A 15393-nucleotide genomic window follows, 5' to 3' on the forward strand; every position below is an offset into this window, starting at 1 on the left:
CATATCATCAGAACTTAAATCAATGAGATCAGACACAACCTTGCACAAAATAATGTTTTTAACAAAAGTTAGAATGTAGCTCCAATCACTTGCATTAGACGTAGGCACATGAATCTCTTTTCCTTTAGTCATGCCAAGGTGCAATTGATGCACTCTACTTAAGCATGAAAGATCCAAGAAGTCATGATGCTTCCAATGCCGAGGGGTGCACAAAGAATGGCTTTTTAAAATTTCAAATGTATCCAAAGGGGCAAATACATAACCATTTCGATGTCGGCTCCTTACAACCAACCTTCGATTAGTTCTTTATTGGCCCTTACTAGTGTTCACAAAGGGGCGAATATATAACCATTTGGATATCAGCTCCTTACAACCAAAACCTCTTATTGTTTCTTTATTGGCCCTTGCTAGTGTTCACAAAGTGTATTATTACTAGCCCTCGTTCTAGGATTGGCTCCCTTATCCTAGAGGAACTCATCTAGTCTAGACTTTATAAAAATGAACATGGATATACCAAATTAATCCTCAAGTTTTGAAGGTTTAATCTAATGTTTATGTGAGAAAGAGAGAGAGAGAGATTTTGCTTTGAGTTATACTGAGAAAAATTGATATGGTCTGCTTGGCCAATTTGTGGTGTGCTACGTAGCCGTCTTCTGCAATGCAGGCTGCGATGGTGTGTGGCAGCCGAGCGTGTCTCGCCCGATGCGCCTTGCAGGGAGAAGGCATCTCCGAGTCAGAAAGCTTGTCGCGTAGGAGAGGAAGTAGACTCTTCGGAGGAAGGAGGCTTCTCACTCGCAAGCTGGCCCTTTGGAGAGCGTCTCGTCCACCGTTTCCGAGGACTCGAGCAATACACTCAGACACAGGCAAAGTCACGATAGACAATACAATTGACAAAAAAGCAGACGATGCCCGGCAGTTTTTTGAGGTGCTTCTCTTGTCATCATATTGTGTATTGCCATTTCGGACTACGTTTCGGTAATGACATGATGCTAGTTGTACAATTTGTTATTGCATATTCTGTTAGTAACACTGTGAAAATGTACGAGAAGCAAACATTTATTTGGAGGTCGTGGTAGAAGCGTGCACATGTTTTCAACGATTCGACATATCTCCGTGTCACATTGCCTCAATCGCATGTTAGTAGTATTTATGAGAGTAAACAGGTTGCAATTTGAACATTTTCTCAAACTCTCTCACTCTTGATGGTTTACTATTAATCTTTTACATCCTTTCCTTGTGAACCAATGCATAGATGAGTAAATTTGTAGATTTTGGAGTTGATTCGACATCATAAATATTTTATGATGCTTAACATTGGTCCATACGGATTTGCATACTGGTCTTACATGAATTGCACACAAAATGATAGGATTTGCTTTAACTAACTGGTTCAGGCTATACGAGAAAGAGAAAGGGAGCGCATGAACCATTCAAAGGATGCGGAAGAGAAAGCAGCTCATCAAGCTGAATTGGAAGCTGTTCAAAGCATAGAATGGGCTAAGTTTCTGGCAAAACTACAGGGAAAGGCCAAGGGCAATTATTGGGATCCTGAACGAGCTCGTGATATACAGTTCAGTGACTTTGTGAAACTCCTCAAAGCCAAGAAAGTTCAGTTTATGGAGTATGGGGATGCAGGCCATGATGTAGCAGGTGGTTTTTTGCCTTGATCAGCCTTATTTCATGCTGTTTTGGATCTTCTGAACTTCTCTCTTCTGTTACCTGAATGAATTTGTGCCTTTGCAGTCATCTTACCACATTATCTAGAGGATGGGAAATCTACTCAAACAGACAAAGATACCAAACATATAATTTTCAAGCGGCATAAAGTTAAGCTCATGCCTGCAGATGGTTGGAATGATATTTGGCAGCAGCTGCATCAGCAGTTGTTTCACATCGACTTGATCAATACGAGGACAGTTGCTGCACAAATCTTCCCAACTTTAGTAATAGTAGTTGTGTGGTTGATGCGTCTACTTCTTGCTTATACGCTTTACAAGTGGATTCACAAAAAGCTATATCCTATTTACAAGCTTAGAGACCCAAGTGAAAGGCCTAAAATAAAACGTCTCAAGCTTTTTGGTGACGGAGACTTTCTTGGATCTCTTGGTCAAAGTAGGTGAGCCAAATTTTTCCTATAACTTATACGTCTACTTTTGGCATTTGTTTGTTAGATTGATTTTTTGGACTTGGCAACATCAGGTGGTGCTCCCATATCTCACATCTCTAGGATGCATTGTGTAGTCTATTTTTCTTACTTTTCATTGATCAACATGCAATAACTGATGTGTAGCTTTAAGGTGGATCTTTCACACATTGTCATGTAACGCTGGGTATGATGCTTCGATGTGGGAAGCATGTGGAAACACATGGATGACATGGTTCATGAATGGGACAAAGCAAAAAGAGATTCTAAAACTTGACCTGTAATGAGGTTATGACAAGCTTCAGATTTATGGATGCCTAAATATCTTAGTGAAGGATTTCATGGACTTGTGTTTTACGAATTCCTCTGCATGTTAGAGCACCCAGTTCTTGCCAGTAAGATATGCAAGCTCATGCTTAGGGTCAGTAAGTAGAACTTAACATTTTCCTTAGCGAGGATTTCATGGACTTGTGTGTAATACTGATTCTTCTGCATGTTAAGAGCACACAGTTCTTGCCAGTAAGATAAGAAAGCACATGGACAAGGTCAGAAAGTACAACTTGCATTTTCCCCTAGTTAGATACAGGGCCATGGAGCTTTAGTTAGAGTCCAGTGCCTTATAGGTAGAATACCATGTTTCAGATTTCCAGCTTTCCACATTTGTGGGAGGTGGATCTCAAAGATCAAATCACCAGGCAAGCATAAAAAAGATGATAAATATGGATCTGAAGATACATCACTTCTGTCAAAATGACACGTGACAGGAAACAGTTTTAGGCATCATCTCTAAGGCATTAGAATTAAGCTGACATAGATGAGTTTGAATTATCTTCAGTGAGGAAACTGTATTACCCACAGCCTACAGATACTCAGTGGATATAAAAAAACTGGCAGTTTGGCCTATGATTTCTCATCCTTCTTATTTTCACTGACTGCTACTGGATAAGCACTTTTTTGACCAGCAAGTTTTCATATTTATTTCTTGCAAAGTGGATTTGTAAGCTCTGTTTGTTTTATGATTATCATTGTCAATCTTTGTGTGAGGATATTGCTCACGAGACTGGATGTTGTGGATTTATGTAGGGCAAGGTTTATCTCTGCAGAAGAAAGTACAGGGGTGACTTTTGATGATTTTGCGGGTCAAGAGTATGTGAAACGTGAGCTTCAAGAAGTTGTGAGGATATTGAAGGGAGCAAAGGAGTTTACAGGGCTTGGTGTTTATTGTCCCAAAGGAGTTATGCTTTATGGACCCCCAGGAACTGGCAAAACACTGCTAGCTAAGGCCATAGCTGGTGAAGCAGGAGTCCCTTTCTTTTCTGCAAGTGGATCTGAATTTGTGGAGGTTAGTTATGCAGAATGACACTGTGTGGAAATTATCATTGAATTGCTTGAGATGGGGTTGGTTCTTTTGTTGTTTGAGCTGATCTGTGCCAGCAACAGTAGTACATTTGTTTGCTTTTAGATGTTTGTAGGTGTAGCAGCAGCCCGTGTGCGAGACTTGTTTGCTCGTGCTCGTCAATTTGCACCGTCAATCATCTTTATTGATGAGATAGATGCCATAGGAGCCAAACGTGGTGGACCAGATGTTGGAGGGGTAAATTGCTTTGTGCTTTCTTGCTTGAACTTATCAGGTCATTACTTGTCAGCATTATTGAGTGCTGGAAGTGTCTCAGGGAGGTGTTGAAAGAGAGCAAGGACTGATTCAAATTCTTACGGAGCTGGATGGCTTTCAGACTTCAAATGCTCAGGTCATGATTGTTAATCACTTTAAAAAGAGCTTCACATTCTCGCAGGAGTCAAATCTCAAGTTTTAGTTTGTTTCTACCTCAAGGTAGGTTGATTCAAAACCTTTCTGCAGGTGCTAGTTGTGGGAGCGACAAACAGGCTTGACATGCTTGATCCGGCCCTTCTTCGAAAAGGTCGCTTTGATAAGGTGGTTAGTGTTGGTCTTCCCACTGAAGAAGGAAGGCTTTCAATATTAAGGGTATGTTAATCTTTCTTTGCATTTTCATACTGGATATGTTCTAAAAGAACTTTGATCAGCCTCAGCTTTAAAAGGAGCCATAAGAGAGGAACTGTGAGCAGTCTCAACTCTATGCTTAGACTAATCAATTTGATTTCTGTTGGTGCATAGAAACATGAGATGGGGAAGGGAATTACATACATGAGTTAAACATTTGAGTTCATATTCACTAGATATATGCATGTGATGTGGTGCATAGGATGTGTGGTTGTATGTTTTCTGTCACACAGTATGTGTATGTCGTGTTTTCCATTTGAGAGAGAGAGAGAGAGAGAGAGAGAGAGAGAGAGAGAGAGAGGGGGGGGGAGAGAGATGCAGGCTGATTTTTTGTGAGAGTTTGCCAATATTGTACTTGTGGGTACGCGGGAGAAAAATGAAAGATAGAAAGATAATGAACATATTTATTTTGCTGGAAAAAAAGGGTGGAAACTTTAACACTCCCGCAATAGATTTGTATGGGACGGCATCCCTGTGTCCTGGGGTAGGACGGCCGTCCCCTGATACTATGCTCTGATGGCTATTTCCAAGCCTTGTGTTCAACAAGAAATTCTTTTTATCTATTGTAAATGCACCACCTAATATTCAACGAGACCTGGCAGTTTCTATGAAAGCGGCATATTTCTGTGAAGTACACGAAATAAGATTGTTGCATCCTACTAATCCTTTGTGAAACTTATTTGTACTTTGTCTGTACATGGGACTAGACATTGCTCCACTATTCAAGGAGTAAGACTGTCCCAAGGCATTTGGATGTAGTCCTTAATTTTTTTGGCAGATTAGTCATCTCATGAGTGAGTTTGTGTGTGGATTAGTGGGTTCAGCACAATATTTTATTTGTACATTTTTCTAGTGCTTGATAAAACAATTCAGCTGGCCGAATTTTTGGTGATTGTGGCCTATTTATTGTCCATTACTCCCTCCCTAGTCATTGTCAGCATAGTTACTTGCAGGTCCTATTGGAGAAAGGGAGCCAGTGCCAGTGCCCACATCAGCTGGTGACACGCTGCTGTATTTGATAATCTCATATCTAGATATATGGATCCCATTTCCTGAGCATTCTTCTGAGTTCTTTGCAGTATTCTTCTTTTTCTCTTTTCTTGTAGTCTCTCCTTCTTTTATTTTGTGTTGTGCAATATATTACAACAATTTTCTTGGTTCCATTGTGGCACCCCCTTTTCACATATTTGACATTGCATTGGAAAAGGTATCTCTTCATCTATTTTTACCTCTACCTTATTGTTATATCCTTGGACATCTAGATAGGTGCTAGTAGCATTGGTCTTAGTGGTCATGAAGTGACTTAGTGTGAACACACTAAGGACACTTTGAGGTTAGGGCAGCCGAGTCCTATTTATAGGACTCAAGACTCTATTGTGCACATCATTGTGTGGTCACCACTCTTGGAATCTTGGCCATTGGCCAATGCATTTGTATACTACCAGGATGTTGTGGGCTGGTGGTATGGGACCCCAACCTTGGGATGTGGTGGTGACCTAGAGTGTTGCCAATGCCCATCCTTGACTTGGTGGGTCTGAGGGATTTGATTGAAGGTCATAAGCTTTGTTCTAGTGCTGAAATGTGTTCAGCTGAGCATTTACAGCAACAGTGCCTTCTTAGAGTGAGATGGGATCAACTAGTGATAATGCATCTCATTCTAAAAATGCACATAATGAAGGGAAAAATGCAATGCCTAATCTTGGAATAGGCTCACAGCCTGGATAGCAAGGAGAAAATGTGATTGTTGACTAAGAAGCAGGTCTTTCTAGGCCACATGATGTGAATGACCATCTGATCAAAGGATAGGAAGGGCATAGTCATCGGAGACAGGGGATAGGGGATCGGGGGGTAAGGGGATGGGGACCTAATAATTATATATTTTCTAGATATAATCGAAATACTTTATAATGAAACTAAACAAATATGATACCTTAACTAACAACCTTTTTAAAATCATAAATGTGGCATAAAAGAGTTTAAATTCCAGGGACCAAAATAGTACATGAGTCATGAAATTTGAAAGCTAAAACTTGACAGTTATTAAATGAACAATGAATACTCAAATCGAAGAATAGAAGTGACAATGCCAAATGGTGACTTTGGCATGAGAAGTTGGAACTTAGAATAAATACAAGCAACAATAATGAGTAGAAGTGATACTCAAGGATGAGTACTCCTTACTCAGGGTAGTCATTGAAGACTACAAGAAAGTTGAGACAATACAAACTGAGTGATGTCAAATGACTAGGAACTAAGAATTGCAAATTTGTATCTTGATCGTCAATTTAAAGGAGAATTCTCCATCTCATGTATGACATAATCATCCTCTTGGGGATCTCCCTGTTGGTATGCTTTGCTTGTTGCTCCTACTCGTCCTCCTGTTGTTTCTCCCATACCACAAATGGGTCTGCAGGTGCAATGACACTCTTTCCCAACATGCGCAAATTGGCACTCACAAATACTAAGTCATTTGCTTTTTGTACACCTAAACTATTTCGCTTTTTTGAAGCAATATGTGAATAGGAGCTCCAAACAAGAGGAGCTCACAATAGAACTCAAAATACCGATAGCAAATGTCTGCAACTCAGGCCCCTTGGCTCCATAGTCCTCCCACCATAAGGCATCCCCAACTCTATGTGCTTGTCATCCTGTGCATCCTCACTACTATATATGCCACGACAAGATTTGTACCTTACAAGGCTATCTTTGATTTTGTGTCTCTCATCAGAGTCCGGGAGCATCTTCCTTTAGTTTGTCATCCAACCAACTACAATCTCATTATCCCTATTTTGATGACTCTCCTGAAACTCAAGATCTAACACAAATGTGGTTGCATGTAGAGGAGAATAATAACTATTTCATTGTGTGATGCATAATGTGTGTAACTCCTCATAACTTTGTGCCATCCCACAATCCTCATCATCATCATCAAAAGGAAAGAAAGTACTGTGACAAAGATACACAATTTCAATATCAAGCTACACTTAAGAGTAGGCATTTCCTCTTCGAGTGGTTCTAACAAGACTGAATTCTTAGAAGGCAGATATTAGATTATGAAGCCCAATTTGTCTTGGCTTCTTTTGCCTCATCACTATTGTCTTCGTCACATTGTTTTGACAAGAAAGGTTTCTTTCATGAGGAGGGAAAGCCAAGGCAAGAGCAAAGAGAGATGCAAGGGAGCCTGGGAGTAAGTGGATACATCATCGGGTGTTCATAAAATTTACATGGTCAAATCATTACCTCGAAGAGGGCATTCAATAGTTTTGACTTTTGAGTTATTTAATGGTGGCGCAAGTTACTTGGAGGTGGCCATTGGAGTTAAAGTGAGTCTGTGCACCTAGTCACATCACACATGTGATTGCTCTTGATAGTCAACTGTATGGAGCTTGGAGGACGTGAGGTGGCGCAAATGGTAGAGGTGACCAGGGCAGTAGTTGTTGAGAAACCACTTCTTTAGTTTATACACTTAGTTAGGGTTTTACATTGACAAACCCAAAAAGGGATGGTGTCCACATTTTGGTCATTTCGTCAGTGGGCACCCACTCAATGGTGCGCCACCCTAAACAGTTTATGCCTATAAATAGGCCACCACTTCATTCATTCTTCACCACTTTATTCATTCTTCACTCCTCTTCCTTCATCACTTTGACACACTTCCCTCTTCACACCATTGCTTCCCATATCCCTACTGGAGGACATAGTAGTTCATGGCCACCCTTCCTCTCCTCCTTCAAGTGCCTTGTTCCCTTCACCTTTGAGGCTGCGTCTGGAGGCTCCACCTTGCTAGTGTTATCATTTGATAGCTGGCGACATTCTCTCTTCCACCCGGCGGCATCAGATTGCTTGCATTTTGGTCTTCTCCACTTCGCGTCTTCTTCCATCAGCTTGGCGTCAACATCCTCCATCTCCAAGTAATGTCACCACCTTTGTTTGGTTGTTTGGAGGCCTTGCCCTTGCTTGGCATTGCCCCCTCCAGCATGGCGTCAACTTCCTTGCCCTATGATGATAATGCACTACACCTGGCATTAGCGGTCTCATTTGTTTTTGCAGCTCATTTCATCTGACATGCGTTTGCAGCCTTGTGGCTTCTGGTATTTGTGTTGCAGTCCTGGCCATCTCTTGGTGGCTAACAACTGCGCTTCGCTCCCTCAACAATTGGTGATCTTCTTCCTCATCTTTGCCTACATTTGAGGATTGCGGTTCGCTCCCTCAATAGCTGTCCTCCTTCCAGTGATTACTTCGATAGCCCATTGTCTAGAGGATTGTGTTTCGCTCCCTTCATTGTGCAGATTTCCACAGGTGCTGTTGCTTGAGTTAGACAAGACAATGCAATCATCTTTGGGGCTTCGGCTCTGTTGTATCGACTTTCCTTCTCATAGCATGATTTAGTGCATCATCACTGTGTTCTTGTGTTTCTGAGTTTCTCTTTTCTCTCATTGTTTGCCGTATACACATTGTGTTTTTGCCCACAAACCCTACTATGTCTCAGGTTTCTTAGTTATTTTTTGACGTGGTATCAGAGCTAGAGATGCTCAGTGAGCCATGGAGATCGTCTCCATCAAAGAAGGCGAAGATAGGTTGCGGATTTGGCATCATCTACCGTTTTTCCCCAGCCTTTATTGTTTGGCAATGGCTCTCTTCAAGCAGTCATTCCTCCTGTTGATATTGAGGATCTTTAGGTACCATTTAGATTTGGCCTTGGAGGTTCAGCTGTGACTTGGTGACGAGGCCTTCAAATTCCTTCCAGCATGAAGTTATAGAGCTAGTGGCTTCTCTCCCGAGGTGGAGTAAGGTTCTACAATTCATCCCGTCTACTATTCCTTACTACAGGTTACCTTTCAAGTGTAAATCTTGGATCTCTGGGATCCTCTAGATCTTCTTTGTATCTCTCTTTGCTCCTTCTTCATCCCTTTTTGGCCTGAAAGGGGGTGTTGAGAGACCACTTCTTTAGTTTACATGCTTTAGTTAGGGTTTCGCACTGACAGCTGCAAAAAGGGCTAGTATCCACACTTTGGTCATTTCATTAGCGGGTGTCCACTTAGTGGTGTGCCACCCTAGACAATTTATGCTTATAAATAGATTGTCATTTCATACATTTTTCACCACTTCATTCATTCTTCACCCCCTTCTTCGTCACTCTGACACTCTTCCCTCTTCACACCATTGCTGCCCATACCCCTACTAGAGGACATTGCAGTTTGTGGCCACCCTTTCTCTTCTCCTTTAGGCGCCTTGTTTCCTTCACCTTTTAGGTTGCATTTGGAGGCTCTCCCTTGCCGGTGTCATCATTTGACAGCTGGTGACATTCTCTCTCCCACTTGACGGCATTAGATTGCTTGCATTTGGGCCTTTTCCACTTGGCGTCATCTTCCATCAGTTTGGTGTCAGCATCCTCCATCTCCAGGCAGTGTCACCACTTGTGTCACTTGTGTTTGGCTGTTTGGAGGCCTTCCCCTTGCATGGCATCACCTCCTCCATCTTGGCGTCAGCTTCCTTGCACTTGGCGATAGTGCACTACATATGGCATTAGTGATCTCATTTGTGTTTATAGCTCATCTTCATTAGACAATTGCGTTTGCAGCCTTGCGGTCTCTGGTATTTTGCATTTGTAGCCTTGGCCATCTCCTAGCGTCTGAGGACTGTGCTTTGCTCCCTCGACAGTTGGTGATCATCTTTCTCATCTCTGATGGCATCTGAGGATTGTGGTTTTCTCCCTTGATAGCTGTCCTTCTCCTTCCAATGATTACTTCAAATGTCATTGCTTGGAGAACTACATTTTGCTCCCTTCGTTGTGTAGATTCCCATAGGTGCTACTGCTTGAGTGAGACAGGATAGTGCAATCATCTTTTGAGCTTTGGCTCTGCTGAATTAGCTTTTCTTCTCACAACATGATTCAGTGCATTATCGTCGAGTTTTTCTTGTGTTTTTGAGTTTCTCTTCTCTCTCAGTGTTTGCCATACACACTGTGTTTCTCCCCACAAACCCTATAGTCTCTCTGCTCTCTTAGTCATTTTTTTGATAGTGGCGCTTCGGGTAGGTGGATTGAGTCTTGACAGGCAAACCACAGGTGGTATCAGTGTAAAATACACAACTCGTCAATGTTAAGAGCGATGGGTACATGTTATAAACCTTGCCATGTGGCATCGTGAGTCACATCCCATAAGGTTGGCCCCGTCCTTGCCTATCTCAGGACGCGTCTTGTTGTGACCCCAAGTCGCTTGGGAACGCCCACGTCTTGGGGTGTGTTCGAGTCCGGTCCCACATTTCAAGTTGGGTCCTTCGTATCCCATGCGTCCCTTGTGGCTATGAGTACATGCAAGAAGAAGATGCAATCTTTTGAAGCCATTGGGGCAGCAGGAAGCTCCCAAAGAATAGCCATTGCAGCCTAAAGTTGCACCAAATAATGGTAATGAGTGAAAGCTATTGATACGAGTGGGATTGGATATGCAAATGCAAGGCCATTTTGGTAGTGCCAATCTAATTAGTTTTGGACAGCCAAGCAAGCTGTGAAGAAATTGTGGAATAACTACTAGGGTTTGCATTGAGGAATCACAAAGTGTATGAACATGACAGAAACACAATAATACGGGCACAGATGTGCAAAACTCAAACCCTAAAAGCAAAACTTAAAACTCAAACACAGAAACAAACACAAGCAAGAGAGAGAGAACACAAGTTTGAAGTGAATGAAAACTATAAATGAATGAAGAGTGTATAGAGTGCCCAAGGGCACATCACTAGTGTTGGAGAGTAATATCCACTGGAGATGGATCCCAAGTATTGTACTAGTTGAAGACGAGGGAGTGAAGGGCAGCAGGTTGGTCACCAAAACATATTAGTCGGAGACTGAAATTTGTTTAGCATAGCAGTGTGTCAAAAGACGATGTACCGGCGAGACAGTAGGGTTTGCGGGGAGGAACACAGAGTGAACTCGGCAAACACTGAGAAGAGAAGAGAAGAGAAGAGAGAAGAAACTCTGATGAATGGAATGATGAAGATCTGAATCATGGAGTGAATGTGATACAAGGGTACAAGGGTGCCATAGCACAAGGAAGATGATGAAGACAGCCACAAACCACGAACCGCAATGTCCTCCTAAAGGGGTATGAGGGCAGTGGAGAGGCTGGAGAAAAGAGATGACAGATTGAATGAATGAGCTGTAAAGAATGAGTGACAGAGGCAGTCTATAAATGGGCAAGAGATTGTCTAGGGTGGTGTCCCATTGTGGGCACTTAGGCCCTTTTTGGGATTGTCCATTGTGAAACTCTAAATACAAAATGCAAAACACAAATTGTAGGTGAAGGGTTTCTCAACACCCCCTCTCAGGCCCAAAAAGAGGAACAAGAGAAGAGTGAGGTGGAGATGCAATGCTATAGGTTGAAGAATGCTCATGCAGTAGGTGCCATTTGGACAGTGTCCCTCGTAGTGAAATTGTTCACTTGCCCAAGCGCCCTAGTACAAAGATGATGAAATTATGCAATGCATAGAAGGAATGTCGGACTTTGTGTGGTGCCGAGAACCATAAGGATATATCCGTACTTGGGAGTTGGCTCCATGTTGACCAAGGGACCAAGGCAAGACGAAGAGGAGAAAGGAGATGTAGAGGATCCCTAAGATCCAAGATTTCCACCTGAAAGGTAACCTACAGTAAAGAACAGTAGATAGAGTGAACTGGAAAACCTGAAACTCAACCTCGGGAGAGAAGCCACTAGCTCCATGCATCCATGTGGGAAGGGATACGAAGGCCTCATCACCAAGTTGCGGCTAAACCTCCAAGGCCCTGATCTAGGTGATCCTCGAGATCTTGGGTATCAATAGGTGAGATGACCGCTAGAAGGAAGCTATCCAAGGGTAGAAGAAGGTAAAAGGCCTCCACCAAGGTGTGCGAAGGATTGAGCGGTGGGTGGGGACCCCCTTTGAAATTGGAGGAATAGGAGCCCCCTCTGAAGTCGTAGTAGATGTAGATGCCCCTTCGGAGGGCATAGAAAGATCACCCCCCTATGAGGTAGATAGGGAATCCAAAGCTCATGGTTCATGGACTCCGAAATGTCTGAGGATGAAGGAAGTGCTACCGGTCATGCAGAAGGTATCTCGGTGGTGAAGAACTCCCAGAGGTGGCCTCTCGAACTTGAGGAGGCGAGGGTGGAGAAGGGTGGGGCTGAGATTGAGCAATGAGTGGGCAACAGTCGCTGCTTCTCAATGGAGCGTACTAGGAAGCAGAAGAAGAGGAAGGAGTCGAGAGGAGCCACTGTCTCTCGAAGAAGCAGATTGATGAGGAGACGATATCAAACAATCAGTGTCTCATGATGGAGCGGATTGTAGAACCGTGGGTTGTGATAGTCACTGTACCTGAAAATAGGTAGGAGAAGACTGCCGTTGGCATTGCGATGATCTATAGGAGGTCGTAGTGCCAATCAATTCTCCATGTGCTCGAAAGGACTTAGTGCGGATTGGATGCGTCTTATTGCCTTGAGCATAGTACTGTGATAGCAGATGTAGAACGATCTTTGTGGTCGAGAAAGGAGAGGTGGCATAGGTAGTGCCAAGTGGGAGACACATATACTTTGGGGGGGGGTGTGGAGCAAAGGTTGAAGTTGGCAAGCATCGGTGGTGTGTCTGATGTCACAATAGGAGCACCCAGTAGACTGGTCATTGGTTGGTAAAGAAGCCATGGGTACTAGTGTGCCTTGCTGAAGAAGGAAGAGGTTAGTGTCAGAGTGCAGTGATGCGGAAGCGTGGAACCAAGACTGAGAGAGAGAGAACGCAGAGAGAAGAGAGAGAAAGAGACAGTGGAAGATGATCTACTGTATAAAGTGTGCTGTATACAAAGATATGCAGATATGTACACGGGCGCAGTGCGCGGGACTGCGTGTCTCCACCTTGACGATGCAACTTGCTGTTCACCTCGAAGTCCGCTGCAGTCTGCACGATCTCCAGCCTGAAATCTGCAAACTGGTGTACACATCCCGCTTGACGGGATCATACAAACGGTAGCCTTGGACTGAGAGCTGTAGTCAACAAACACCTGTCTTCGGGAAGCTGCTTCAAATTTATCACGACGAGCCTTGGGAATGTGAACATAGATATCACACCCAAAAACCCTAAAATAAGAAACGTCGGGCTTAGTCCCAAAGTAAGCCTCAAAAGGTGTTATCCCATCAACGGCCGAAGTGGGGGATCGGTTAAGGATGTGAACTGCAGTAGCCACAGCCTCGGCCCACAGAAACTGAGGTGTTTGTCGGTGCTCCATCATGGTGCGCGCCATCTCGATCACACTTTGGTTCTTCCGTTCAAGAATGCCATTTTCTTGAGGAGTGTTGGTATTAGCAAACTCCTGGTGAATACCTTTATCTGCACAGAAACGAGCAAACTCATTAGAAACAAATTCACCACCCTTGTCGGATCGCAAGGTCTTCAATCGCTGGCCTGATCGGTTCTCCTCAAAGAGAAGCCAATCCTTGAAGTGGGAGAAAGCTTCTGACTTCAACGCCAAGAAATAGGCCCAAGTCATCCTGCTGTAGGCATCTACGATCAACATGAAGTACGAGCTCCCTTTCAAGGACTCGTTCCTCATAGGGCCACAAAGATCCGTAGATACAAGCTCCATCGGTGAAGAAGACCGCCGCGAAGCTTTGTTGGGAATTGCATCCCTATGCTGCTTTCCACAAATGCAGGAGACACATGGCTGCTGGCTCACCACTATGTCTGGCAACCCTCGAACAAGCTGTCCACGTGACGCCCTCCGAAGATAATCATAGTTGAGGTGACCAAACCGAGCATGCCATAGCTCTGATTGTGTTTGAGAGGTAAGAAGAAGAGTAGGGAGGGCGGTAGAAGACGTCAATTTGTAGATGCCGTTCTCCTCATATCCTGATGAGAGAACCTTCCTTGACCCACGATCAAGGACTCGCACCGAATCACTGTCAAACTCCACCAAAAGTCCAAGTGAACAAATCTTATGAACCGAAAGTAGATGATACCCTAAACCTGGCACATGCAAGACCTTTGAGGTATGGGTACCACCACGTCCATCTGGAATAAGCTGCATCTCACCCCGTCCTGCAATAGACACCGAAGAGCTATCTCCGATGAGAATTTGCCCACGCGAAGGTCGCAACTGGGCAACACTAACTGATGAAGGAGTCATGTGTCGGGAGACACCACTGTCAACGATCCACTCTCGAGCCTGGGGAGCTGTCATCGCAGCATCAGAAGCCTTCGGTGTAGAGTCCTCAATGACTGCTAGATGAAGAAACGCAGCTGATGAGGGTGCAGCCACCGCTCCAGAATCCTTCATGTCCTTGTTGGTGTCCTTCTTGTCTTTGTCGGGGCAATCCTTCTTCCAATGGCCGGTCTTACCACAAATATGGCATGTGGATACTTTTTCCTTGTCCTTCTTTGACTTGTTGTCCTCCTTCTTCTTTTGGTCCTTCTCCTTCTTCTGAGAGGCTTGACCTGTCAAGGCTTCCGACTTGGAAGCATGCTGTCCCTTCAGTTGTTCCTCTTGGTCCAAGACCATAGGAACCAACTCTTCCCACCGAAGAGTAGACTCTCGCCCCGAAGCAATAAGGGCGGAGTAGAAAGCACTAAATCGTGGCGGCAACTGGGACAAGAGTGTGATTGCCATGTCTTCGGAGGAAATCGGCTTCCCTGCATTCTGAACCTGTATTTGAAGCTGTCTAAGCGTGTTGATGTGCTCCCGCAACGAAGAAGACTTGTTCACGGACAAGGTCCGCATCTGCACCACCAAAGAAACCCGCTTCATAAGGGTCATCCGGTTATACATCTGGTCAAGCTCCAGCCATATCTCTCGAGCCACCATTAAGTGCTCGATGTGGGCTATCACGGCTGTAGTACAAGACAGGAAAAGAAAAGAACGAATCCGGGCGTTCAGTTTGTCCCAGTGAGACTGTGCCTTGGCTAATTCCGCACGAGCATCGGAAGAGAGTTTGGACTCATCTCTCACTGAGGGCCGGTCGATCTCCTCCTGTACAAGCTCCGCCAAATCGTAAGACTCAAGGATAGCCAACATCATCACGCGCCAGATGCGGTAATTGTCGCCATCGAGCTTTTGATCTGCGGGAAGAGCCGGTAAGATAGGCACCTTCCGGTCCATGATCGTCTGGAACTCCAAGTCAATTTCTGTAGACATCTTCACCTATAATGCCTTCACAAACGCAAAAGCAGCCCCCTCTGACTGTGAAAACGCAGCCTGCTAGGGCTCGTTGTT

The 15393-nt window shown here is 44.0% G+C and overlaps 1 protein-coding gene across 1 annotated transcript in view; it reads left to right on the plus strand.

Annotated features, from left to right (window-relative positions):
- The first annotated feature begins 550 nt into the window (after positions 1 to 550).
- EMB3144 (AAA-type ATPase family protein) overlaps positions 551 to 15393 on the plus strand; it is an 85974-nt gene continuing 71131 nt past the window's right edge. The window contains exons 1-7 of the mRNA XM_087685564.1: positions 551 to 925; positions 1395 to 1650; positions 1744 to 2116; positions 3227 to 3485; positions 3606 to 3737; positions 3817 to 3891; positions 4002 to 4127. Of these exons, the coding sequence (XP_087541690.1) occupies positions 659 to 925; positions 1395 to 1650; positions 1744 to 2116; positions 3227 to 3485; positions 3606 to 3737; positions 3817 to 3891; positions 4002 to 4127 (1488 nt within the window). The 5' untranslated portion in view covers positions 551 to 658. The remainder of the gene's footprint in view (positions 926 to 1394; positions 1651 to 1743; positions 2117 to 3226; positions 3486 to 3605; positions 3738 to 3816; positions 3892 to 4001; positions 4128 to 15393) is intronic.

Source organism: Lygodium microphyllum, chromosome 1 (genome assembly GCF_053477565.2).
Source record: "Lygodium microphyllum isolate KBCC chromosome 1, Lygodium_microphyllum_v1.1.10, whole genome shotgun sequence".
Classification (NCBI taxonomy): domain Eukaryota; kingdom Viridiplantae; phylum Streptophyta; class Polypodiopsida; order Schizaeales; family Lygodiaceae; genus Lygodium; species Lygodium microphyllum.